We start from the raw sequence: 27,604 nt of genomic DNA, 5'->3' as shown, positions 1-27,604 counted from the left end.
ACTGCTTTTATGCTGGTTACTGGAGCTTCAGGGGGGACCAATGATGTCACAGAACAGCAGCCAATCAGAGACAGTAGGATGAAGGTCCTCCATAAGGCAGAGTGCGTCCTCACTTTCCTGTTCAGAGACAAACATCAGCGATTTCAGCTCGGATCTGGTGACCTTTGACCTTTCCTAACACACACATGTATGTGCTCTGTGACTCAGCTGACACACGTCTTACCTTTTAGCTTCCTCCAAAGGAGCAGAACTCAAACCAGAACCAGGAGAACCACAGAAACCAGACCTGACATGATGGAGGCTGTGAGAGGAGGGCCAGAGGATGGGGACCAGTACCAGTACCAGGATGAGCTTTTACATTAGGAGGAGGATCTGTGGGAGGATCTGTGGGAGGATCTGCAGGAACAACGACAAAGATGGTTCAGTCAGTTTATTATCTGGTCAGTTCATCAGTTCCAGTAGTCTGTGGAAGCTTCCTCACTGATAGACAGAGCTGTCTGAATTCTTGAAAGACTAAAGAAAGGATCTTCAGGTTACACTGAGGATACACTGAGACTATCTGTCATGAAAGTCTTTATTTATGGACTTTATCAGGCACAGGATGGAGAGGAGTGCAGTGACGGTCTGGGCGTACCCATCTTCTTCTCTCATCCCAAGACCGCAGACAGAAATCAGCATTATAGAATAAATGAGTTAGATCAGGATCAACTGCAGACGATTGGAACGAGTGATTCTGCCTATCCTGAGTCCTCTCCTATACTGTCCTCACACACATGACTGCAAGCCTGCCTACAATACCAATGGACAGGTGTGTCAACTGTGGTGGGCCCGATCAGCAGAGGAGATGATCTCATTCCAAACAGACTCCCTGCATCTTTCACAGCAGCAATGAGATGTGCTTTTCTCTGTGGTTAAACCTTAGTGACTCACATTTATATTTATATTAAATATTCTCCTCTTGAAAGAGAAACATGGGCCTGAAAAGAAACTAATGTTCACATCTGTCAGTCACAACCTGACACTGAGTCTCTTTAGTAAATCCAGCAGAGTTTTAAAGTCAAATAGCGGTTTTGTGCCACCACAGTGAAGATGGACTTCTTTGTTCCTTCTTTAATATTCCAACCTTTGTAATGATGGGATAATTTTCTCTGGCTGCTCTGTTTATGTGACCTGAATACATTAAGAGAACATGTATCGATAAAGTAAGATATAACCTACCACCTTTCATTGATCTCTATGACATTTCTACTAAAGTCCAGGAAAAGAGGTTGAATAAGAAAGATCATTGCACTGACCTCTGACTGTCAGCCTGCTTTTAGGAGACTGATCAACACCAGTTGAGCACGAGTAGAGACCTTCATCAGACTTCTGAACATTAGTGAGAGTCAACTTTAATTCAGGATCAGATCTCATTTTCTCACCAACTTTATATAAAGAAAAGTTCCCCAGATCTTTGAATTGACAAAGCAGGATCTCATTACTTCCTGTCCACACAGGAAATGAAGGGGCCTTCAGGATCAGAGAACCAGCTGACCAACAGAGACACAAACAGAGTGATACAGAGACATACTTCCACCAACACACAGAGTCATACAGACACAGCTGGAACATCTGTACCTGAAACAATGATGTTGACTTCATCACTACGCTGCCCAGATGAGCTTTCACAGAAGTAAGCTCCATCAGAGGGGTTACGCAACTTGAGTTGACACAGAGACTTTATAATAACAAGGCCTTCAGCTGCTCCACACCTCTCAGTGAGTGCTCCTGTGGTCCTCTTCACTGTCCATTCATCAACTGTTTTTCCATCACCATCAACACAAGTCAGAATCGCTAGAGCACCACCACTGAAGAACTGCTTGTGATCTGGAGTTACACTCAGACAGATACACAGACAGAGTAAATGTATTTGTGTTCTTGTTGGAGTCTCACTGATGGTTTTCACTTCCATCGACTCACCTGCAGAAACAGTCAGTGCAGAGAGATGCAGCACACACACACCTGCAACAGGAGGACAGAGGTCACTGAAGGTCAGAGGTCACTGAAGGTCAGACAAAAAATGTGAGGGTGTACTACGGGGGTGGGGAACTCAGGCCTTGAGACCTAGTGTCCTTGATCTAACACAGCTGATTTAAACAGCTAAGTAACTTCCTCAAGATATCTTGAAGTTCTCCAGAGGCCTGGTAATGAACTAATCATCGGATTCAGGTGTGTTTACCCAGGGGGGAATCAAAAACCTGCAGGACACCAGCTCTCGAGGCCTGGAGTTTGACACCCCTGGTGTACGAGCTTCATTCTCTTATAGTGCGTACAAAAAAAACTGCATGAATCCTGCATGATTCATCAACAGAGGTGGGCATTACCAAAGTAAAAATACTTTGTTACTGTGCTTAAGTGGTAAAAGTGGGCGGGGCAGTAAGTCACACTACTTCAGCATCTAGCTAGCCCTGCTGAAGAGGAGTGAGCATAAAGGGAGTAACGGTTTATTATATGTCAGGTCATTTCAAATGCAGCGTTTCTATGACCACAACAAACATCAGCAAACACACAAACTGTTTGTGTGCAGTTTGTCTCACAGTGTGTTACAGTTAACGGTCCAGCTGCTGTATTTCAAAGAGAGGAAAGAAAGAGAGCTAACGTCACTCAGAGATGGAGAAAGATAAGAAAGAAGCACATGAGAGGCCGTAGAGAGCTTAGATTTAAAGAGAAGGACTGCTTAGTGTGATGTCATGAACTGGAAATGTAAACAAGCCATGACTTTAATCACATATTGGACCTGTATGTGAAGATCTTTCATGTTGTCAAACAAAGTAAATTATACTTAAATCCAGTGTTGGGAAGGTTACTCTTAAAATGTATTCCACTACAGATTAGAAAAATGCATGCCCCAAAAATGTATTTTGTAACGTATTCCATTATGTTACTCAATGTGAGTAATGTATTCTGAGTACTTTGGATTACTTTATATATTATCATGCGTTTTATAACTGCATGAATGTACTATTGCTGTGAGATATATTACTATTACTGAAGGCTACTCGCCATACCAATACAAAATAGATGTTTAAATCTTAATATACATGAGTAACAGTAGGTGGACATTAGGTTAGGCTGCACTTTTTGCAGCGATCTGGTATAGAAAACTATTCAGCGCATATATAAAACAGGTGCATGGCTTGAACCGTAGTAAAGGGACCTCTGGCTAATACGTCGGGTGCCGTGTCGGGCTCGTAGCCGAAAAATAGATTAACTTTGTTGTCTGGGTCAACTTTGTTTTAGACAGAGAGAGGCGTTGAAAGACTGCTCCAACTGAACTTATTGTTTCGGAGGAAAACACGAACACGGTGTACAGTCGAGTCTTAATAGCTTACTTACAACTGGGCTCGTCAGGCTCTCTTCTTGGCTGCAGTGGTTATTATTATATTTACATGCTTCCAGCTCCCGTTTCTTTTTTTTTCTTTTTTTTTGGATCTTTAGCCATCAGAATTGTTGTCTTAAGGCCAAGAAAGATGCCAAGCGGATTTATTTTACCAAGTGGATCATCATGGCCTTGCCATATTGGTCCATTTGATTGACCTTTATTATAATTATGTATTTATTTTATTTTCGGTTGCTACAAACGGGACAGACATGACTGTGGGATAGGACAGGGAGAAAGAATGAAAGAAAGAGAGGGAGAGAAAGAAAACCAGAGGAGAGAAGAGACGGTGAGAAAGGGGGGAAGAATGAAAGAAAAACAAACAAAACACCTGGATCACCTGTATGGAGAAAAAACAAACAGAAGAGAAAGCAAACAACAAAGAGCAACATAATAAATACAGCACCATCACAATAAACTAGCTAGCAGTAGATAACAGTTACACAATATGGGATCTTGTTGATCCCATATTGTGTAACTAGTCTGTCAAACGAAATAAAGTCTGTTCCTTCCAATATATGTTCCAAGTATTTAATTCCTTTACCACTCCAATCTGAAATGTTTATCATATTATTGTTTTGTAATATGTCAGGGTTGTTCCAGATAGGTGTACGTTTGCTTTGGATTAATGAAGACTCTGTCGTTTTTAGAAACTCCCACCATGCTGTCAGAGAAGAGCTGATGTTGATGCTTTTAAAGCATTCATGTCGTTTGATGTTTGAGCTGATAAATGGTAGGTCTCAAATTTCTAGGTTATTACATAGTGCCTGTTCTACATCTATCCAAGGTTCATCTAAGAGGGTGTGTTTAAACCATCTAGAGATGAACTGAAGCCTGTTGGCTAAAAAATAGTGATTAAAGTTAGGCAGATCTAATCCTCCTTTATCCTTGGTCCTTTGTAGTGTTTTTAAGCTGATACGTGGGGGCTTATCTTTCCAAAGGAATTTAGAAATATACGAGTCTAGAGATCTGAACCAATCTTGTGATGGCTTATTTGGGATCATTGAAACTAAATAGTTCATTTTTGGCAAGACCATCATTTTTATAGCGGCGACCCTTCCCATGAGTGATATGGGTAAAGATTTCCATCTACCCAGGTCGCCTTCTACTGTCTTTAAAAGTGGGATGTGGTTTAATTTAGTTAATTCTGAAAGTTTAGGGGAGACATTAATACCTAAATATTTTATATTTCCACATTGCAGTGGGGAAGGAGAAGAATTATGGAAGGAGCAATTAATCGGAAGAACTGTTGATTATGACCAGTTAATTGAATAATCTGAAACACTTGAGAAGGAATTTATCAATTCAATTACCCCAGAGAGATTGGTTTGAGTTTTGGAGAAAAAGTAACACATCATCCGCATAAAGGCTGATTTTATGTTCTACATTCTTACATTTTATGCCCTTAATTACTGAATTCTGTCTGATTGCTGCTGCTAGTGGCTCAATAAAAATTGCAAACAGTGAAGGGGAGAGTGGGCATCCCTGCCTGGTGCCCCTCAGGAGAGAGAAGCTGGAGGATGTCTGGTCATTTGTTCTGACACAAGCTGTTGGGGAATTATATAATATTTTTAACCAGTTTATGAAAGAGGATCCAAAACCAAATTTGTGTAAAGTTGCAAATAGAAATTTCCAGTTAACTCTGTCAAATGCTTTTTCCGCATCTAAAGAAAATATTATGGTTTCAATGTTTTTACTGCATGAGTAGTCTATTAAATTAAGTAATCTACGTGTATTTGTTGATGAGTGCCTACCTTTCATCAAACCAGTTTGGTCAGGATGAATTAAAAGGGGCGTAATTTTCTGTAATCTTTTTGAGAGAGCTTTGCAGATTATTTTAAGGTCTACATTAATAAGGGGTATTGGACGATAGCTTGAAGGAAGGAGAAGAGCTCCCATTTCTGCTCGATGAGAACTAATTTTCCACTCTCCTTTCTCTCCCTCCCTCGCTCACAGACACATAACGTGTATGGCGGTCCATTCTCCCTGCAGCACGGACTACACTGCCCATGAGGCTACATCGTTTAGGGCAATGCCTGTAACACTCTGCCTGTTAGCTTAGCACAACAACAACAACAAAAAGCCTCTCTCTCTCCCAGGAAAAACACAGTCGCAGAGAGAGCGCATCACCCTATAACCACGGCAACCGTAACGCTGCCGCCTAGAACAACAGAATGTAGCTGTCAAACAAAACCCAAACAGTCCTGACCCGCCACAATATGAAACAGGAAAATACCAATAATCCATTTATTTCAACAAAGTAACTGTATTCCAAATACCACCTATTTAAACGGTAACTGTAACGGAATACAGTTACTCATATTTTGTATTTGAAATACGTAACGGCGTACATGTATTCCGTACACTGCTTATTTTATGTACTTTCAGTAATATGTGAAAATCATGGGTAGTTTAGTGCAGAATAAACAGGTTAGCTTGCAGTGCTGTAATGAGTTATTTAGTATTTCTTGAGCCAGTGAGGGTCAGAGGTCACTGAACAAACTGCTCTTCAACATGGAAGACCATTACCATCCTTACTGCTGAGGCAGCAGAGCTCCTCGTCCCTCAGACTGATTCAACCTGGCTGCCATGAAGAAAGCTTAAGGAAGTCCTTCCTGCTGTAGTCTATAAATCTAGATGGTGAGATCAATTATAGGCCAATCTCCAACCTTCCTTTCATAGCTAAAATCCTTGAAAGAGTAGTTGTCAAACAGCTAACTGAACATCTGTGGAGGAATGGCTTATTGGAAGAGTTTCATTCAGGTTTCATCACAGCACAGAAACATTGAAGGTTACAAATGATCTTATCTGATAGTGGACTCATGTCAGTGTTTTGAACGGGTTATAAAACAACAGTGTAAGAACAGTTTCATGGTGTAAGATGCCAGTTTTGACAAGTACAGACTAGTGTAACGGTCTCATCCTTCTCTTTCTCTTTCTGTGTCCTTTTCATTAGAAACTGTCAATCCCACCCCCGCATCACCCTGACTCGTATCATGAACAGGCTTGTGTCCACATGAACGTGCAGACTTTCCCCTTTGAAAAACAAAACAAAACAATTTTTTTTAAATATAAAATACACCAAAACGATCTCCAGCACCGTCAGATGGAGGTGCTGGTCAATGAAGCCTCTAAACAGTAAGTCAAAAATAGAAATCAATAGAAATAAAGGCACACAGCTCTGATGCATAAAGACTTGTGAGCAATGTTCCCCGCTGTTCACCACACCTGTTAAATTTTAGAAACTTTCAGAAAATCCAAGCACACAGAGGCTGAACACACATCCTGACACACTGCCAACATCTCTGTGTGTAAAGGAGACACACACACTGAAAAAGCTGCTCCTTCAGTGTGTGATGGATCAGAGGTGAGAAATTCTTCTTACCGTGCAGCAGGATCACAGACAGCAGCCTCATTTTCATCCTCACAGTCCCGTTACAGAGCTCCTCACTGCTTCGGACCTCACCCTCCTCTCAGGAGACTCTCAACAGGAAGCTGTACCACTCTGACAAGAGGCACCGCCACAATAAAAGCTGCCCTAGATATACACCTGTGCCAGTCTCGCTGGGTGCTAGATTGGTGGCTGCCAATTGCTTCACAGATTGAATAGGTTATATGCAGAGAGGAATTTCCCTACAGGGATCAATGATATTATTAATCCATCTAGTTTCATCCAACGTCTTGTGGAGAAGGTGTCCAAGTGCGGAACACGACAGAGATTTTCCCTGGGTAGGATACAACTTTCTTATGCATCTTGATATGCAGTGAAAAAATAAACAATTATTTAAAAAAATGTATTTCATATGTATTTATTCATGTGTCGTAGTCATGGCACATGACCCATATGGAAAAATATATATGTCTTATAAAGTTTGTATCTGTCTTGTGTGAAACTTGTATGAAAAGCATGCAAGAGTGAAAACAGATATAAGATCCCTTGAAAAATTATGTAAATGAAACTTGTATGTTTTAGACAACATATGAAAGTGGCCACTTTCATGACTAAATCATCCATCCATCCATCTTCATCCGCTTTATCCGGGGCCGGGTCGCGGGGGCAGCAGCCTAAGCAAAGAGGCCCAGACCTCCCTCTCCCCAGCCACCTCCTCCAGCTTATCCGGGGGAACACCAAGGCGTTCCCAGGCCAGCCGAGAGATATAATCTCTCCAGCGTGTCCTGGGTCTGCCCCGGGGCCTCCTCCCGGTGGGACATGCCTGGAACACCTCACCCAGGAGGCGCCCAGGGGGCATCCTTGTCAGATGCCCGAACCACCTCAGCTGGCTCCTTTCGATGTGGAGCAGCAGCTGCTCTACTCTGAGCCCCTCCCGGATGGCCGAACTTCTCACCCTATCTCTAAGGGAGAGGCCAGCCACCCTTCGGAGGAAGCTCATTTCTGCCGCTTGTATTTCTGCCGCTTGTATCCGCGATCTCGTTCTTTCGGTCACTACCCACAGCTCGTGGCCATAGGTGAGGGTAGGGACGTAGATCGACCGGTAAATTGAGAGCTTCGCTTTTACACTCAGCTCCCTCTTCACCACGACGGACCGGTGCAGCGTCTGCATTACTGCAGCTGCAGCCCCAATCCGTCTGTCGATCTCCGGCTCCCTTCTCCCATCACTCACGAACAAGACCCCGAGATACTTGAACTCCTCCACTTGGGGCAGGAACTCATCCCCGACCCGGAGTGGGCACTCCACCCTTTTCCGGCTGAGAACCATGGCCTCAGATTTGGAGGTGCTGATCCTCATTCCCGCTGCTTCACACTCGGCTGCGAACCGTTCCAGTGCGAGCTGGAGGCCCTCACCTGATGAAGCCAACAGAACCACATCATCCGCAAAAAGCAGAGATGAGATTCTGAGGCCACCAAAGCGAAAGCCCTCCGCCACTTGGCTGCGCCTAGAAATCCTGTCCATAAAAATTATGAACAGAACCGGAGACAAAGGGCAGCCCTGGCGGAGCCCATCACCCACCGGGAACGAGTCCGACTTATTGCCGGCAATGCGAACCAAGCTCCTGCAACGGTTGTATAGAGATCGAATGGCCCGTAGCAATGGGCCAGACACCCCATACTCCCACAACACCTCCCACAGGACACCCCGAGGGACACGGTCGAATGCCTTCTCCAAGTCGACAAAACACATGTAGACTGGTTGGACAAACTCCCATGCACCCTCAAGTATCCTGGAGAGGATAAAGAGCTGGTCCAGTGTTCCGCGACCAGGACGAAAACCGCATTGTTCCTCCTGTATCCGAGGTTTGACTAGCGGACGAACTCTCCTTTCCAGCACCCTGGCATAGACTTTCCCAGGGAGGCTGAGGAGTGTGATCCCCCTGTATATGACTAAATCATATAAGCCTTTTATGATTCACTATATGAAGTAAGTCAAATCTGATGCAAGTCTTTTATAGGTTTTTTCTATTTCTTTCCAATATGGGAAGAACTGCAGGCAGTTATCAACATCTCTATGATTATTCATACACTAGTTAGCATTGCTCATGTTAGTGAGATATCAAGACAGACTGTTGCATCGATAAGATTACCTACCATTGCAACATGAAAGCAATCCAGAATTTTAAAAAAGCATGTCAGCTCACAACAAGCTATTTATAGGTTATTTAATTACACCACATTATAGTAATGCAAGTGTCAGAGCAGTCAGAAACCTACGAAGTTTATTTAACAGTGAAACATGAAGTGTTGGGACTAACGCGTTATTAAGTAACGCGTTACAATAACTACGTTATTATTGTGGTAACGAGCACAGTAACTAGTTATTATGCCAAAACCAGGAACGCGTTACTCGTTACTGGGATTTAGATAGGGTCGTTATTCGTTACTTCGTGTGGTGGCATCGCGGAGCTTCCACAGATTCAGTAACATTAGCAAGTGGTGGAGGCCAGCAGGTGGATGAGAGAAAGGGGAGGCAAGAGGAGAGACCCGAAGCGGCCGCTGGTCCGAGAGTGTCAGGTGAACTGAACTTCAGGTAAGAAGTTATGACCTGCAGTCTCTCTGGGTCAGATATGAACCAAGTTTAGGTGGAGTTTATTTTCGTTGTGCTGACTTTTTCATACTGCGTGCTAGCTAGCATGATGGAGTTTCTATACAGCTGGGTGGTGCTATGTTACTGATGTTGAACTTTATTTTGTTCATAAGGTTAATTATTAGAGTTGCCAACCGTCCCGTAAAAAACGGAATCGTCTCGTATTCAGAGAAAATATTACGCATTTCTTATTGAGGTGAAAAGGAACAGTTTGTCCCGTACTTCAGCTAGAATGAAAAAGACACAAAGCTGGAGTTATTCTGTCGTTACGCTGCACAGCTGCCTCTTCTCTGATTCTCTCCCCCTGCCTCTCCTGTTTCTACTTCAATCATTAAACTGATCAATGATCAGCTGATCGGCTTTTCTCTCTTGTTTGTTTATCGCCCACTTTGCGCCAGAAAGAGGAAACCAGCGGATGTCGCGCTAAACAACAGCAGCACGTTTAAGCTTGATCAGCTGATGTTAGAATTTATTTAATATTAATTTCTAGTATCAGCTGATGTTTGCTGGAGCCACAGCTGCAAAGCTGCTGGTCATGATGTCGGTTTGGTTATCTGGTGAGAGGGAAACATGAAGATGAAACCAGGAGATGTCCTTACTGAATCATCAGAGCTGAACAGGTGATGGAGAAACAGGTTTACCTTTTAGGTGACATGGATGAGTTGAAGTTATGAACTGTTTCTGAGAGACAAATAACACCAGGATGCTTTTCTAAGCAGCTGACAGCTGGTAACTGTGCAGGGGCGGGTCTAGCAAAGTGTTGCCAGGGGGCCAGGTAGGGCATTAACAGGGAGAGGGGGGCACAAAGACATACTTTCTTATTCTCATTTAAAATGTCTCACTTTTAAAAAAATAATTATCTGAGTCTTACAACAAACAATTGATAGATTGATGCATATATACCGTCAGAACAGTGTACATCACTGTCACAACAGTGTTTATTTTCATTCAAAGGCTTTATGATTTTTCCTATAATGGTGGGCCAGTCTCTAGTCAAAATGCCCGGGACGATTTTTTTGTCCCAGTCCAGCTCTGTATGCAGCTCATCTGCAGTCTGGTGTTACCTACATCTTCCTATTCAGAAGGCAGAATTCCCGAGTTCTGAGTACAATCGAAAGCACCACGACTGCAGTTTTTGTGTTGGATGTAAAAAGCAGGCTAGGATAGAATCAGGCGTGGGATTTCTCTCGTGGAAATGTGCACATTATCTTTTCCTTTCTATTGGTAGGTGGCACAGTGCACTTGTGGCAAGTAAGCAAGCAAGAAGACTGGCAATCTTGCTGGGTATCCAGTTACGGAAGCAACACATAAACAAGAGAATTCTGAGTAAAACCAAAGTTACTTTCCCTAGTAACTAGTTACTTTGAAAGTAACGAGTAACTTGAAGTAACTGAGTTACTTTTGATAGAAGTAACTAGTAATGTAACTAAGTTACTAATTTAAAGTAACTTACCCAACACTGGAAACATGTCAGTGTAACACGCACTTTTTTAAGGAGCAGGTTCATTCATGATTTATCATATTAAATTATACCCTTTAATTTACCTTTACGTATATTATATACGTAAATTATACCCTTTACAACAGTGAATAAACTCTAACAATCTTTAACCAAGTGATGAAGGCTTCATAAATGAACTCGCAACATGCTTGTTACCTTAAAGATACACCTGACAATTTATTCTGTTGGTTCACTCTTATTTCAAACTAGGTTTCTTACCTTTGATCAATGAACATGGATCTCTGAGATTTGTTGCGAGTAGCGCGTTACTTATTTTGTGTCCCAAAATTTAAAAGTGGAAATTTTTAAAAAGTGTTGCATCTTAGATTTGCTCGTGTTTGTGTGGGTGCTCCTGTGCTGCTGACCACAGTGTCAGACGTGATGTCCTTCAGTCTGACGTACTGTGGCCTGTCGGTGAGGTAGTCGGAGGGTCCACCTCCATCCTGTTCAGTTTTTCCTAAAGCATACAGGGCCGGATGGTATTAAAGGCACTGGAAAAGTCAAGAAACAGGATCCTGACCGTGCCTTTTCCCCCATCCAGGTGTGAGTGGGCTCTATGCAGGAGGTACAGGATGGCATCCTCCACTCCGACATCCGCCTTGTAGGCGAACTGTAGTGGGTCCTGGGCATGTTGTACCTGTGGTCGGAGGAGGTTGAGGAAGAGCCGCTCTAGAGTCTTCATAAGATGTGATGTCAGTGCCACCGGTCGGAAGTCATTCAGCTCATTGGGCCGGTTCCTTTTGGGGACCGGGACGATGCAGGATGTCTTCCATAGGGCGGGCACTCTCCCCAGTCGCAGACTGAGATTGAAGACTCGTTGTAGCGGCTCCCCAAGTTCAGCAGCACACGCCTTTAGCATCCTAGGACACACCTTGTCTGGGCCTGCTGCCTTTCTGGGGCGAAGCTTCCTCAGTTGTCTCCTGACCTGATCCACTGTCACATTGGGAGATGTTTGGGAGGAGGGGAGGGGGAGAAGATGTCTTGCTGCTGAGAGAGGGATTGGAGGAGGGGGGTGTCATGGTGTCAGGAAGGGGGGGAAGCGAGGGAGGTAGGAGAGTGGGGAGAGGACTCTGTAGTAAAGGTGAGGGTGAGGGTGGGGGGGTTGTGGGCTGGTCAAACCTGTTGAAGAAGTTGTTGAGTTCGTTTTCCTTCTCCACAGTCCCCCCCACTGTGCTATTCTAGGTGTTGTGGCAAAGGTAGGATGATTTGCCACTGAATTTTAGCTGTGAAAGTATGCTTGTAGGTCACATTCACAAAGGTAGGAGGGTTTAACACTTAATTTCGTGTTGTGCGCATGCACAGAAACAACGGGTAGGATGGTTTGTCAGGTAGGATGGATTCCCAGAACAGCAGACTTTATTCACCGTGCCCAGTAATGTTTGCTCTGCAGCAGTCTGAGCGACAGTGAGGTGAATAAATTGTCCATTGTGACATTTCTCCCATCATCCAAAAATGGCTCCATCAGTTTCATGACCACATTCTCTGCCTACCTCTCTCCCTTCTGACGACTGGGGTCATTTGCCAAGTAAGGAAATGCACTGCAGACATATTTGGTCTCCAAATTCGTGGCCATCCAGAACCTGATCCCAAATTTGTCTGGCTTGGTTGCGATATACTGTGTGAATGGACCTTGGTAGGAACAGCTGTTCATCCATGGTCACGTGTTCTCTTGTAGTCATTGTGTGTGAATGTGAGAGTGAATGAATAGTGGAATTGGAAAAAGCTTTGAGTGTATAGAAAAGCGCTTTATAAATGCAATCTATCATTATTATTATTACAGTGATAAAGACTTCTGTTTGTCACCCCAGGAGACAAGTTTCCTCACGTGAAGAAAATATCCGAACATGCAGTTTGGGAGAAGATTTACAGTTTTAATGACAACAATGACAACTCCAACAATTATGACCCAGGTGTCGTCTACATATCTGTACCAGTGGCTAGGTACTCTCCTTTTTAAAAAGCCAAGAGACTTTCTTTCCACTTCCTCCATGTAAAGGTTGGCTACAGTAGGTGACGCCAGGGAGCCTATGGCACATCCATGTTCGTGTCTGTAGAAAACCTCGTTATATTTGAAATATTGTGGAGGTAAGGCAGAGGTCTAACAGTGTGCCATTCTGTTCGGGGGTGAAGTTGGTTGTAGCAAGGTGTTTTGAAATGTTGTAAGTGGCTGAGTTCATGCTGCTAACAATGGGTCTCAGTGGAATACCTTCAAGCAGTATGTAATTTAATTACTTTTTTGCCATAGTAATCCCTTGCTTTACACTTTACTGGATTGCAGTACTGCCCAACTCTGGTAATGTCAGGTAATAAGTCAGTGCAGAGCTGAAGGAAAACTTTTAAAAAGGAAAGTAGCACAGCAAACTCTCCAAATACACACTCCCTGCTTTTATAGTGGTTACTTGAGCTTCTATTTGAAACTAGTTAATTAAGGACATTTTAAATTGAAAAGATCAGTCAAGGTTAAAAGAAATGATCTTAGTGAGTATCATATTTACAATGTGTGTTTTGTTTTTTTATCGTATTCAGTCCTCCTCAGTGCCCAACATCAACACATCAAGAACGTTAGCACTCTCCAGAAACTAAAACCAGACCAAAAGATGCAACATTTTACCTTTTAATGATGAGGTTCAATGGGCGGTTAAAATTGGCCTCAACTGGTCAGAATGCAAAATCGCAATCAATCTGTTGCTGTATATCACGATTTATTTCATTCTTATCAGTGATAGCATAACATTCATTTAACTGTCTTAATCACATATCAGCCCATTGATGATCAGAAACGTCTTCTAATGTTTCTAATAGAGTTCAAATATTGAGGGTGAGCACAAAAACTACTATGGTCCAGAAGAGCTTCGGTCAAACAATGAACACACGCGTGGGGAGATGAACACTGCATACCGACAGCATCGATCTCCGCCCAATGATACACAAGCAGTTGTTTTTATAACATCAGGGTATTATTTATGACGCCCCCTCATGCGTCAAAGCAGATACAATACATGGATATGCAAATGTTCTGTTGATGACTTTTGACACATTTAAAAGTACATCTTCTCCGTCTCGAGGCCAGGTGCTTCCTATTAATCTTCTAACTCTCGCTCATCTCCTGGAACAAACTGTCCCTTAGGCAGACACAGTTTTGCAGTCACAAGCTTTTGCAAACTATTATTTGAACTCTTACCTAAATATGAGTCTAACTACTGTTTGTGTGTGTGTCTCAACCTCCAACGCACTCAGACTCACCCCGCCCGTTGATGCTTCTAACCTTTTACTAGACAGAAGCTCTCTGTGATTGGTGTAATAATCTTAACTAAGAACATGTGTAATTTACTGAATAAATGCTTTGATGAAATGATAATTAATGTAATGGTAATGATGATGGTTATGAATAGTAGCAGTAAAATATTTCCCTGATCTCCACATTTTCTACTGACTGCCACCCTGTCATGGTGCTGTGCTTGGAGACCAGCTGCTCTCCAGCAATCTTGAACAAAGACTCAGACATTAATGTGTTTGTGGTGAGAAACTTTAATAGTTCATTATTACAGCGCAAAACCTGTGTAATACACACACAGTCACAGCTGTCATGTCTGAAAATACAAGTCATTGCAGAGCTGCAGGAAAACCTTTAAACATCCAAAAATATTTTACTTAACCCTTAAAAAGCCAGTCAGAGTGGGCATGCTCCGTTTTGCATAACTATTTTTAAATCCCAGTAGCACTGCAACCATGTAAAATAGCGCAATTTTTTTTTTTGCATATGAAACCGGAGGAGTTGTACTTACATCAGCTTGTCCTATAGCTTTGCAAAAATTGCATAAAAAGCACTTGCAGCAACAAAAACATAATATCCCAGAAACATGCTTTGCCGATCCGATCAGCTGTTCGTAACACTTCCTACGTTCATCAGCGCGAACTATCGCATATCCGCCGTGACCTGCCCGAAACCAGAAGTGACGTCATTTTCGCAGAAATGTAGTTTGTTACCATCAGGCCCTTCTAAGCCTATACTGGTGTTTTTAAAAGTTATGTTTGACTTTATGACTTCTGTGTCGTTTCTGGGATGCTTAGAATTGTACTGCTGGAAATAGCATATGCATCAAAATAAACTATTTTTTTGCAAATCTGCATTATAATACTTATTTTCGTTTTTCCTGCAGTATATAAAAATTGGCGTACTTCAAAAATAAAACTATGAAGACACTTAATAAAATAAATTTCCTGTGATGGGAAACTATTTTGTGCAACTTTTTTGTATTTACAGTTTTGAGGAATAAGCCTCTTAAATCTCTCTAACTAGAAATATATGTTAACAAAAAAAAAGCGATTTTCTGTTTTTTTGTAGTTTGTTGCACTTTTTTTGCAATTTATGTAATTACTATGCACTTAATGCATACATATTATTAAAATCTGGGCTATAATGGTTGTATTGGTGTACAGTAACTTGAAATGCTCCCCAAAATGGCAGCATGTAAAAATATAAAGAAAAGCTCTGGCAGAATTAGTTCATTGGTAGGTCTTGAAGGGTTAAAAGCACTTTTAAAAACAACCACAAAGTGTTGCATAATAAGACAAAACATGTAAAATCCCAGGCCCAGCAGTAAAGATACAACAGCAAAGCTGACACTCTGAAGACACACCCCCTTTTATACTGGTTACTGGAGCTTCAGGGGGGGGGCAATGATGAGACAGTAGGATGAAGGTCCTCCATAAGGCAGAGTGCGTCCTCACTTTCCTCTTCAAAGACAAACATCAGCAATTTCAGCTCGGATCTGGTGACCTTTGACCTTCCCTAACACACAGGTGTATGTGCTCTGTGACTCAGCTGACACACTTCTTACCTTTTAGCTTCCTCCAAAGGAGCAGAACTCAAACCAGAACCAGGAGAACCACAGAAACCAGACCTGACACGATGGAGGCAGTGAGAGGAGGGCCAGAAGAGCGACGACGAGTGGTTGTGGTTGTAGTAGTAGTAGTAGTAGTAGTAGTAGTAGTAGTGGTAGTGGTAGTGGTAGGTTTTACAGTAGAAGGATCTGCCGGAACAATGACAAAGATGGTTCAGTCAGTTTATTATCTGGTCAGCTCATCAGTTCCAGTAGTCTGTGGAAGCTTCCTCACTGATAGACAGAGCTGTCTGAATTCTTGAAAGACTAAAGAAAGGATCTTCAGGTTACACTGAGGATACACTGAGACTATCTGTCATGAAAGTCTTTATTTATGGACTTTATCAGGCACAGGATGGAGAGGAGTGCAGTGATGGTCTGGGCGTACCCATCTTCTTCTCTCATATTCATCCCAAGACCGCAGACAGAAATCAGCATTATAGAATAAACGAGTTAGATCAGGATCAACTGCAGACGATTGGATCGAGGGATTCTGCCTATCCTGAGTCCTCTCCTATACTGTCCTCACACACATGACTGCAAGCCTGCCTACAATACCAATGGACAGGTGTGTCAACTGTGGTGGGCCCGATCAGCAGAGGAGATGGTCTCATTCCAAACAGACTCCCTGCATCTTTCACAGCAGCTATAAGATGTGCTTTTCTCTGTGGTTAAACCTTAGTGACTCACATTTATATTTATATTAAATATTCTCCTCTTGAAAGAGAAACATGGGCCTGAAAAGAAACTAATGTTCACATCTGTCAGTCACAACCTGACACTGAGTCTCTTTAGTGAATCCAGCAGAGTTTTAAGGTCAAATAGAGGTTTTGTGCCACCACAGTGAAGATGGACTTCTTTGTTCCTTCTTTAATATTCCAACCTTTGTAATGATGGGATAATTTTCTCTGGCTGCTCTGTTTATGTGACCTGAATACATTAAGAGAACATGTATCGATAAAGTAAGATATAACCTACCACCTTTCATTGATCTCTATGACATTTCTACTAAAGTCCAGGAAAAGAGGTTGAATAAGAAAGATCATTGCACTGACCTCTGACTGTCAGCCTGCTTTTATGAGTATCTGTATGAACCTCAGTGGAGCACGAGTAGAGACCTTCATCAGACTTCTGAACATTAGTGAGAGTCAAATTGTCTTTAGAATCAGATCCAATTATCTTCCCATCTTTATAGAAATAAGACTTCACCGGTTCACCGTCTCTGCTTTGACAGAGCAGAGTCACATTACTTCCTGTCCACACAGGAGATGAAGGGATGTCCAGGATCAGGGAACCAGCTGACCAACAGAGACACAAACAGAGTGATACAGAGACAGACTTCCACCAACACACAGAGTCATACAGACACAGCTGGAACATCTGTACCTGAAACAGTGATGTTGACTTCATCACTACGCTGCCCAGATGAGCTTTCACAGAAGTAAGCTCCATCAGAGGGGTTACGCAACTTGAGTTGACACTGAGAACGTTTAAGAACAAGGCCTTCAGCTGCTCCACATCTCTCAGTGACTCCTCCTCTGGTCCTCTTCACTGTCCATCCATCAACTCTTTGTTCATCATCATCATCACAAGACAGAATCGCTAGAGCACCACCACTGAAGAACTGCTTGTAATCTGGAGTTACACTCAGAGAGACTGAAGGGCAGACAGATACACAGACAGAGTAAATGTATTTGTGTTCTTGTTGGAGTCTCACTGATGGTTTTCACTTCCATCGACTCACCTGCAGAAACAGTCAGTGCAGAGAGATGCAGCACACACACACCTGCAACAGGAGGACAGAGGTCACTGAAGGTCAGAGAAAGTGTGACTGTGTACTACAGGGGTGGGGAACTCCAAGCCTTGTGTTCTGCAGGTTTCAGACGTGTCCTTGATCTAACACAGCTGATTTAAATAGCTAAAACATCCTCAACATGTCTTGAAGTTCTGCAGAGGCCTGGTAATAAAATAATCATTGGTGTCAGGTGTGTTGACCCAGGGTGAGATATAAAACCTGCAGGACACCGGCCCTCGAGGCTGGAGTTTGACACCCCTGGTGTACGAGCTTCATTCTCTTATAGGGTGTGCAAAAAAAAAAAAGATTGCATAAACCCTGCATGATTTATCAACAGAGGTGGGCATTACCAAAGTACAGATACTTTGTTACTGTGCTTAAGTGGTAAAAGTGGGCGGGACAATAAGTGATACTACTTCAGCATCTAGCTAGCCCTGCTGAAGAGGAGCGAGCATAAAGGGAGTAAAGTTTAATTAATTTAAAGGTTCAGTTCCTGGAGCTACTTTTTATTTTCTTAAAATTCACTTCACAGTCTGTACTTTTTTACTTTTATTGGGTAAAGAAGTTTCTTCAGTGCTTCATCTTTTACTGGAGTATTTGCAGAAGTGGAAGTGGGGGGTGGTCACTGCACAGAGCTTTCAGACTGAGGAATAGTGGACCCGAGGCAGCATTGAGGGATCCCTGACACTGTTGGCCAAGGATAAACATTGATTTGGTAGAATTAAGCATCATAATGGCACTACACAAGGAACACAAGGGAGGCAAGGAGAAAAAACCTAAAGGCTAGGAAATCACAGAGTTGCAAAAATAACTAAGAACCATCAATTAAAAAACAAAAAACAGAACCACGACAAAGAATCTAGACCCAGCAGTCTTAGCCAATCATACGCCAGTATCCAACCGTCCTTTCATGTCAAAGAGTAGTTGTCACACAGCTAACAGATCATCTGCAGAGGAATGGTTTATTTGAAGAGTTTCAGTCAGGTTTCATCACAGCACAGAAACAGTGAAGATTACAAATGATCTTATCTGATAGTGGACTCATGTCAGTGTTTTGAACAGGTTATAAAACAACAGTGTAAGAACAGTTTCATGGTGTAAGATGCCAGTTTTGACAAGTGCAGGCTAGTGGAGAGTCGTCTGGATTAGCAGTGTAACGGTCTCATCCTTCACTTTCTCTTTCTGTGTCCTTTTCATTAGAAACTCTCAATCCCACCCACACATCACCCTGACATGAACAGGCTTGTGCCCACATGAACGTGCAGACTTTCCCCTTTGAAAAATAAAAAAAACAGAGTCTTTTTACATAAAATGCACAAAATCGATCTCCAGCACTGTCACAGGAGGTGCTGATCAATAAAGCCTGTAAACGGTAACAAAGCACATGTAGTCAAATAAAGGCACACAGCTCTGATGCATAAAGACTTTATAAAAAAGCAGAGTTTATGACAACCTTCTCTCTTTAAGAAGTTTTTCCAAACTCTGTGCTCACTGCTCTAAACGAGCATTTACATGTGGATGAGCTCAAAGTTTGCAGACTCTCTAACAGAGTTTAGAGTTATTAACACACACTCTGATCCAGGTAAGAAACCCAGAGGAACAACCCCCCTGTCCACCACACCTGTGTTATTTTAGAAACTTTCAAAAGGTTCAAGCAAAGAGAGGCTGAACACACATCCTGACACCCTGCAAACATCTCTGTGTGTAAAGGAGACACACACACTGAAAAATCAGCTCCTTCAGAGTGTGTGTTCGATCAGAGGTGAGAAATTCTTCTTACCGTGCAGCAGGATCACAGACAGCAGCCTCATTTTCATCCTCACAGTCCCGTTTAGAGCTCCTCACTGCCTCGGACCTCACCCTCCTCTCAGGAGACTCTCAACAGGAAGCTGTAGCACTCTGACAGGAGGCACCGCCACAATAAAAGCTGTCCTAGATACACACAGGTGAAAGTTAACCAATATCCAGCATCATGCTCAGACAGCACAGGCCTCCCAAACACAGCCCACAGTTGATTAGTCTCCAGGTTTTCTTCCTGGACCTTGAGGTTGTGATTTGGCACAATATAAATAAAACTGGAGACAAAATTACTGACAAGTTTACAGTGATGTGATCAAGATGGTTCAACATGAGCCGTTCTTAAACTTTGTTGGAAGAAAGTGAGGAGAGAAACAAAGAGCTTTGATTGGACAGTGAGTCAGAACTCAAACTGGGAGAGGTCAACATCAGCAGTGTTGGCCAAGTTACTTTCAAAAAGTAATTAGTTACACTTAGTAGTTACTTCTTTAACAAAGTAACTGAGTTACAATATTTTAAAAGTAACTAATTACTAGAAAAAGTAACTATTGCGTTACTTAGAAGACAGTGGGTAACTCAGGGTATAATCAGCCGTTTTTGACTGCTTTTGATGTTTCCTCTACATTTCACCTTTAAAAACTATTTACTTTGCCTTGTTTGGTATCATTCTTTTCAGCACAACCTCACATGTCTGAATTTACTGTTATTCTTTTTCATTTTGACATACTGTATTAACACAACTCATCTAAAATCAGACAAAAAAAACCCCCATAAACTCTGAGTAGAAAAAAAGTTGTTTTTTTACTGTAACAACCACAAACATGTTTAATTAATTATATTTTATTTTCAACTTTAAATATAAATCATACATTTTAAAAACCTATGCACACGTTTTGTGAATAACAAAGTTATTTTCAGCTATTTACCTAAAAATGCAGCTAAAGTATTTTTTGATAACCATTTAAAACCGTTTACAGAACAATCAGGTGTTCTGCATCAAATAAGATTCCACACAAATTATTTGTGCCACTGCAAAAAATAGTGCCTGTCTATCAGATAAAGGGGAACATCACAGCCTGTTACCTGCAGGCCTGAAAACAGGAGGTGTATCACTCCTCCTGTTTTCCACCTGGAGACAGCGTTTACACTGCCATCACTCCTAAAACTTGCTCCTGTTCCTAAACAAGTCAAGTCAAAGTAAAATTTATTGTGAGCTCAGCTATATACAGTGAAGTATATAGAGACATGAGATGACAAGGCTCCAGTTACATCAGTACAAAAAAAACCAAACAAATAGATATAAAAGGAATAAGAAAATAAATATACACTTAAGACTAAGGATTAAAGGATCAAAAGAAATTAGAATTTGAAATCTACAATTTACAGTTTAATGATTTAAAGTCACCAATAAATCGAGGAGCTAGTAAACATGAGCAGAATTCTTTAGAATGAGAATTGTCTTGAAGGAAATACTTAGCTTTGCAGATTATTTTAAGGTCTACATTAATAAGGGATATTGGACGATAGCTTGAAGGAAATATAGGGTCTTTGCCTGGTTTCAGTAAGAGACTGATATTTGCAGAGTTCATATTTGGTGGTAGTCTACCATTTTCTTTGATTTCCTGCAACATCCTGTGAAAACCTGGTGCCAGAACTGTCCAGAATTCTTTGTAAAAATCTGTTGGAAAGCCGTCTGGACCTGGAGCCTTATTATTGGGCATACTTATCAGAGCTTCCTGGAGTTCACCTGGCGTCAGTGGCAAATCCAGTGCCATTGCTTGGGTGTCTAATAATTTTGGAAGAGTTATGTTGTCAAGAAATTGATCAATTTCGTTTTTAGATGGGTTTATTTGTGGTGTATATGAAGTTTCATAGAAATCCCTAAAAATTTTGTTTATTTTTTTAGGATCATATATTGTATTCCCAGATAAATCTTTAACAGCACATATAGTTGTTTTTTCTTTATTGATTTTTAACTGGTTAGCAAGAAATTGTCTGGATTTGTTACCGTGTTCATAATTTTGCAGGCGAAGTCTTTGTACTAAGAATTTAGTCTTTTTATTAATAATTTCGTTTAATTCTAGTTTTGTCTTGCGTATTTTGTTTAATATTTCTTGATCTTGGTATGACACATAGGCTTTTTCTAAGGATTTGATGTTTTTCTCTAGTTCCTGAATTTTTTTGTTTTCTTCTTTCTTCTTATGTGATGAGAAAGAAATTATTTTACCTCTCATCACGGCTTTCCCTGCTTCCCAGAGGACAGATGCTGATGTTCCAGGAATGTCATTAAAGCCTAAATATAGAGTCCATTCTTTTTTAAAGTATTTGATAAAGTCTTCGTCTTTGAGCAGTGATGTATTAAATCTCCAGTTTTTTCTTGGTGTAGTATTATTCATCTGTATTAGTGTTAAAGATACAGGAGCATGATCACTGACAGCTATAGGATGAATCTCAGTGTCTGAAATGTCACTCAGCAGTGAGCTGCTGACCAGAAAATAATCCAGACGAGAGTAGGAGTGATGAACATGTGAGAAGAAAGTATATTCCTTACTGTTGGGGTGAAGGGAGCGCCATGCATCGCAAAGACCAAAGTCGCTCATATACTGTTTGATTATATTTGTGGACTGCCAGTTATGCTGAGTTCCTGTTGTGTTGAGCCTATCCATTTCTTCATTTAGTCCAAGGTTGAGGTTTCCCCCAAGATCAATTGTGCAATCTAGGTGTTCGGAGAGTGTACTAAAAAACTGTGGAAGAATGAGGGATCATCAACATTTGGACCATATACACTTACAATACCTAGCTTTTGGTTAAGTATAGATAGTTTGACGATTAGGAATCTGCCCTCTGGATCTATAACTGTATCGAGTACTGTGAAATTAATATTTTTATGTATTAGAATTGCTACTCCTCTTTGTCTAGAATTATAACAGGCTGAGAACACATTAGGAAACTCAGGTGTTTTAAGTTTATTCAAACCTGTGACAGGCATGTGGGTTTCTTGTAATAAAACAACGTCTGCCTGTAATTTTTAAAGTCGGTTAAGTATTTTTAACCTTTTTTCCCTAGAGCCAGCTCCATGCACATTCCATGTGACAAATCTTATCATGTCCATAGTTGTGTGTTTGTGGCTAATGATGTACGCTGTGTGTCTCGCTTAGACGGGTGAGGAAAATGGAAACATCTTTTTTTTTTTGTAAGTAAAGAGAAGAAAATGCGCGGCAAGAAGCTCCATAGGTCTGACTATGTGTGTGCATAATAACTAAAATGAGCAAATGTGTGCGTGTGTCCTATATCTGTGTGCTATATACCCCCTATATTTTGTAATTTGTTGTGGGGTTTTTGTATTTTGTTGTGGTTTTTTCTGTAATTTGTTGTGGGGTTTTTGTAATTTGTTGTGGGGTTTTTGTAATTTGTTGCAGTTTTTTAATTTGTTGCAATTTGCACTTCCCAGCCACCGTACCTTATTAATGTAGACCTTAAAATAATCTGCAAAGCCCTCTCAAAAAGATTAGAGAAAATAACGCCCATTTTAATTCATCCTGACCAAACTGGTTTGATAAAAGGTAGGCACTCATCAACAAATACACGTAGATTACTTAATTTAATAGACTACTCATGCAGTAAAAACATTGAAACCATAATATTTTCTTTAGATGCGGAAAAAGCATTTGACAGAGTTAACTGGAAATTTCTATTTGCAACTTTACACAAATTTGGTTTGATTTGGATCCTCTTTCATGAACTGGTTAAAAATATTATATAACTCCCCAACAGCTTGTGTCAGAACAAATGACCAAACATCCTCCAGCTTCTCTCTCCTGAGGGGCATCAGACAGGGATGCCCACTCTCCCCTTCACTGTTTGCTATTTTTATTGAGCCACGAGCAGCAGCAATTAGACAGGCTACAACAATTAAGGGCATAAAATGCAAGAATGTAGAACATAAAATCAGCCTTTACGCGGATGATGTGTTACTTTTTCTCCAAAACTCACAAACCAATCTCTCTGGGGTAATTGCATTGATAAATTCTTTCTCAAGCGTCTCAAATTATTCAATTAACTGGTCAAAATCAACAGTTCTTCCGATTAATTGCTCCTTCCATAATTCTTCTCCTTCCCCACTGTAATCTGGAAATATAAAATATTTAAGTATTAATTGTTATGTTTACATACACTGTTAAAAAAAAACATCCTAAAACAACGGTAATATTCCGGCAGCTGGGGCTCCAAAATAAAACCGTAAAATAACAGAAAATAACTTCCTCATAAAAATACGGTCATTTTCAGTAATGAAAATACAGTTTGTTGCGCTAATTTGACATGGGATTCTGCCTTTTCCAAGTGCTTTTAGACATTAAATTAGGAACATTTTTACGTGATCAAACAATGAAATTACCTATAAACAAGGTCACTGAATGTGGAAATATGAATCATAATACGTAAATGTACAGAAATATACAGTTAACAATTGATTGCATGCCCTGGGACAGACTGACAGAGGCGAGGCTGCCATATCGCACCATCGGCCCCTTTGGCCATCGATAGTAGGCGGTAGGTGAAGAGTCATGACCACGGACACAACGACGGAGAGTGTCCGAGCAGGGCGCGAACCGGTAATCTTCTGATCACAAGGCAAACTGCCAACTCTTGAGCCAAGAACGACCTAACTAGCAATGATAATAATACTTATGTGATGTAACACAAGCTTATAGGGATCATGTTATATACTTTTCCATAGCATTACATTTGAATTCAACAGTTCAATCTTTCAAATAACGGACAGATATTTGTGAGATCATGATACATTTGTGAATGTATTTTAACAATCTAAATATGTTAACAGTCTGTGTGGGTATGTGTGGTGAGGGGGAGTGGGAGAGCAGGTAATGAGTTCAAGAGTCTGATGGCTTGTCTGAAAAGCTATCTGCAGTCTGGAGGATTGGGCCCCGATGCTGCGATAGCGTCTGCCACATGGAAGGAGAGAAAAAAGTCCATGCAAGGGGTGAAGCACGATGCAGGAGGCCTTGCTGATGCAGTGCTTGTGGAAGATGTCCTAGAGCAGACGGAGAGATGTTACGATGATTTAGGCAGCTACTTTAATCCGTTATAACTGGCTGAGATGGCCAACATTGCAGTTTCTGAACCACACACATATGCAGCTGGTCAGAACGCCTTTTTAGCCCTGCAGGGCTGCCTTGACTGTATAGACTGGTCAGTGTTAATAAAATCATTTAAAGACATTAATGAACTCACTGACGTTGTCTGCAGCTACATCTCCTTTTGCAAAGACATGATTATCCCTTCAAAGGTTGTGCATTTTTTCCCTAATAACAAACCATGGTTTTCTAAAGCTCTTATGAGGCTGATTCATGAAAGGAAAAAAGCTTTTATTGAAGGGAATATCTTGAAAGTTAGAGAAATTAGGAAGGAGATCAGATCAGAAAGGGAAAAAAAGCCCAAATAAAACTAAGATTAATAAGAGTTCAGGTCCGGATAATATATGTGGCCAGGTGCTTAGAACATGTGCTGAGCAATTACGCAGTGTTTTTTTTTATTACGTTTTTCTTTTATCACTTGGAGGTATGGAAAAAATCAATTATTTCTCCAGTTGCTAAGATCACAAAACCTACATCATTAAATGATTTTAGGCCTGTCGCTCTAACATCCTTAGTGATGAAGTCCTTTGAAAAACTTGTGAGGAAGGAGATCCTGCAGCAAGTAGAGAAGCTTATAGACCCTCTACAATTTGCATACAGGCCTCGTAGAGGTGTTGATGATGCAGTGGTCACTCTGTTGAACTTCCTCTATCGCCATCTTGATGGCGCCAAAGCTCATGCTCGGCCGTTATTTATTGATTTTTCTTTAGCTTTTAATACTATCCAGCCACATCTTTTAGTTGATAGGTCCAGCTTGTGGACTTTTATAATAGGCAGGTGCTGAGGAAGGTGTAGAATAAGGAGGGGATGTTTTTCTCATTATCATTCATTATTTTAATATGGCATTATTAGTTCATCAGAAGTATATAACCAGCTTTGCATTAAACATAAATTGAAGTCTTTGACCTTATATTATCCTTTGCATTACAGTGATGGTTTTAACTTTAGTTTGATTTTTTCCTTACAGGTACCAGAATAATAACATGATTTTTCATTGCAGATGTAACCATGATCATTCCATACACATTGCAGTTTGTTGCTTATTCTAGAGTTGTGCTCAAGTTAATTAAAGGTTAAAAGCTACAGCCAGCGTGATGTCTGGCTGATCTATGGAGGGCAAAGGCTTTGAGCTTGGAAGGCCACACGCGCTTACACAGCACTTATACGATGTTATTCTTGGTGATTTTGTGCTTAGTCATGTTTTAATGTGTTTTAAGTAGAAGTAGCTGATCCAGCAATATTCATTTAACATTATATACTTGATTTAGAGCAATACACACTGATGGTCTTAATAAATGAAAGAGTCCTTGTAGCTGCCATGTTGTGTCTTAGCAGGGGTACAGACGGTTCCAGGAGACGGGGGCAGTCAGCGTCTGCCCTCGGGAAGGAGACAATGTTATTATTTGTGTTAAATAAAATTGTCAACATTGATTGTATTACACCTGTCACTACGCATGAAGGGGCGTTCTAATACCCTGATTTCATAAAACTATGGTGATGTGTTTTTTGAGCTGAGATCTGAGGCTGTCTGCATACAGTGTCCATCTCCCACGTGTGACCATTAAAATCATCGTTTGACTCAACCCGACCGGACCAGTGTTGTTATTGTGGGTTTTTCCTCTGGTGTCCATCCCCAATATTTTGAACTCGTAACAAAGGCGACCTCTGTCTTGTTGTGTTCAGATCATTCTCTCTTTAATGACTTTCAACTCCTTGATCATCATTATAAAATGCCTGCAGTGAAGACAAAGAGACATAGACTGTCTTTTGTACCTACTGCTATTATCATAGCTAATAACACTAAACCATGAGTGTTGTTGCCGTTGCACATTGCACTTTTTTGATGATAAAAGGCTTATATTATTCGTGTGTGTGTGTATGTGATGTGTTTGGTTGTCTGTTTGTTCTTTATGGACATACTGCAAACCAATTCCCCATTATGGACAATAAAGTTACCATTGACCATTGAAGCTCTCTGTGGTGCCCCTGTAGAACGTGATGAGGGTGGCAGGACGGAGGCAACCCCTAACTCCTTGAGTTCGTCAAACAGCTTTGGGGGGGATAATGGTGTTTAATGCTGAGCTGCTATCTATGAACGGCATGGACAGCATTGACATAAGCATCTTTATTGTCCAGGTGGGAGAGGAAGAGTGAAGAGCAGTGGAAATCGCATCCTTGGTCGACTTGTTCGGCAGGTATGCAAACTGCAGCAGATCCAATGAGCAGGGGGAGGTTGGTCTTCATATGTGCTTTGACAAGTCTCTTGATGAACAACAATGGCAATGTTTTGATTGGATGGGCATGGTATATTTTTCCACCAATAGGAACAATTCAGGAAAAAAAATTGCACATAGTTTTTAATCTTAACTCTGGTTTTACATCGCCTATTAACACAATTTAAAAACTGGCATATAGTTTGATGTTCACACTTTAACACAAACATGCAGACGCAGAGTTGTCTTGGGTTGAACATCAGTAAAACTGCCATTACCAACAACATCACTATGGATGACAGCTAATGAGACAGGGAGAAGGTTCATATTTACCTTTTTTTTTTTAAAGTATTGTAAAATTTTGGGGCAATTCGATTGTTGACATCTGACGCAAGTGTATCGGCCGTGAGCTCTGATGCTGTCAAAAAAGATTCTATATGTTTAAAATGATGCTGGTCAGATAAGTTCCCAGTAAAACTCAACAACTGTGGGAATAAACCTGAACTATCTGAGGAAAATCTGCGGTGTGAAACGTCATTGATCACAACTGCGGTATGCACAACTGAACAGCACATATACCCAGCAAACATGTCTTTTTTCCAGCAGAGCAATTTGAGTTCTAGGCATCCCAGAAGCGATACAGAAAAGCATAAAGTCAAACATAACTTTTAAACTAATGAGGCCCTGGAGGCAAAAAACTACATTTTCCGCAAAAATGACGTCATTTCCAGTTTTGGGCAGGTAATGGCGGACATGAGATAGTTCGCGCTGACGTCTATTCCAATGTAGGAAATGTTACA

At 41.2% G+C, this 27,604-nt stretch overlaps 1 protein-coding gene across 1 annotated transcript; it reads right to left on the bottom strand.

Moving 5' to 3' along the window:
- Positions 1–1,477: 1,477 nt before the first annotated feature.
- Positions 1,478–19,493, bottom strand: LOC308410030 (uncharacterized protein; the record flags this gene model as incomplete). The annotated part of the gene is made up of 6 exons (XM_080903102.1): positions 19,419–19,493; positions 17,588–17,629; positions 17,230–17,499; positions 16,952–17,141; positions 15,802–15,993; positions 1,478–1,529 (listed from the first exon to the last, which is right to left on the bottom strand). Exons 1-6 carry the CDS (start codon positions 19,453–19,455, stop codon positions 1,478–1,480), a joined length of 783 nt encoding a protein of 260 aa, XP_080759228.1. The 5' UTR covers positions 19,456–19,493.
- Between the last annotated feature and the right edge of the window lie 8,111 nt (positions 19,494–27,604).

This window comes from Rhamphochromis sp. 'chilingali', assembly GCF_963969265.1.
Source record: "Rhamphochromis sp. 'chilingali' genome assembly, chromosome: 1".
NCBI classification, from domain to species: Eukaryota; Metazoa; Chordata; class Actinopteri; order Cichliformes; family Cichlidae; genus Rhamphochromis; species Rhamphochromis sp. 'chilingali'.
Note: the sequence above shows the minus strand (reverse complement) of the source record. Positions and strands in the feature narration are given on the sequence as shown.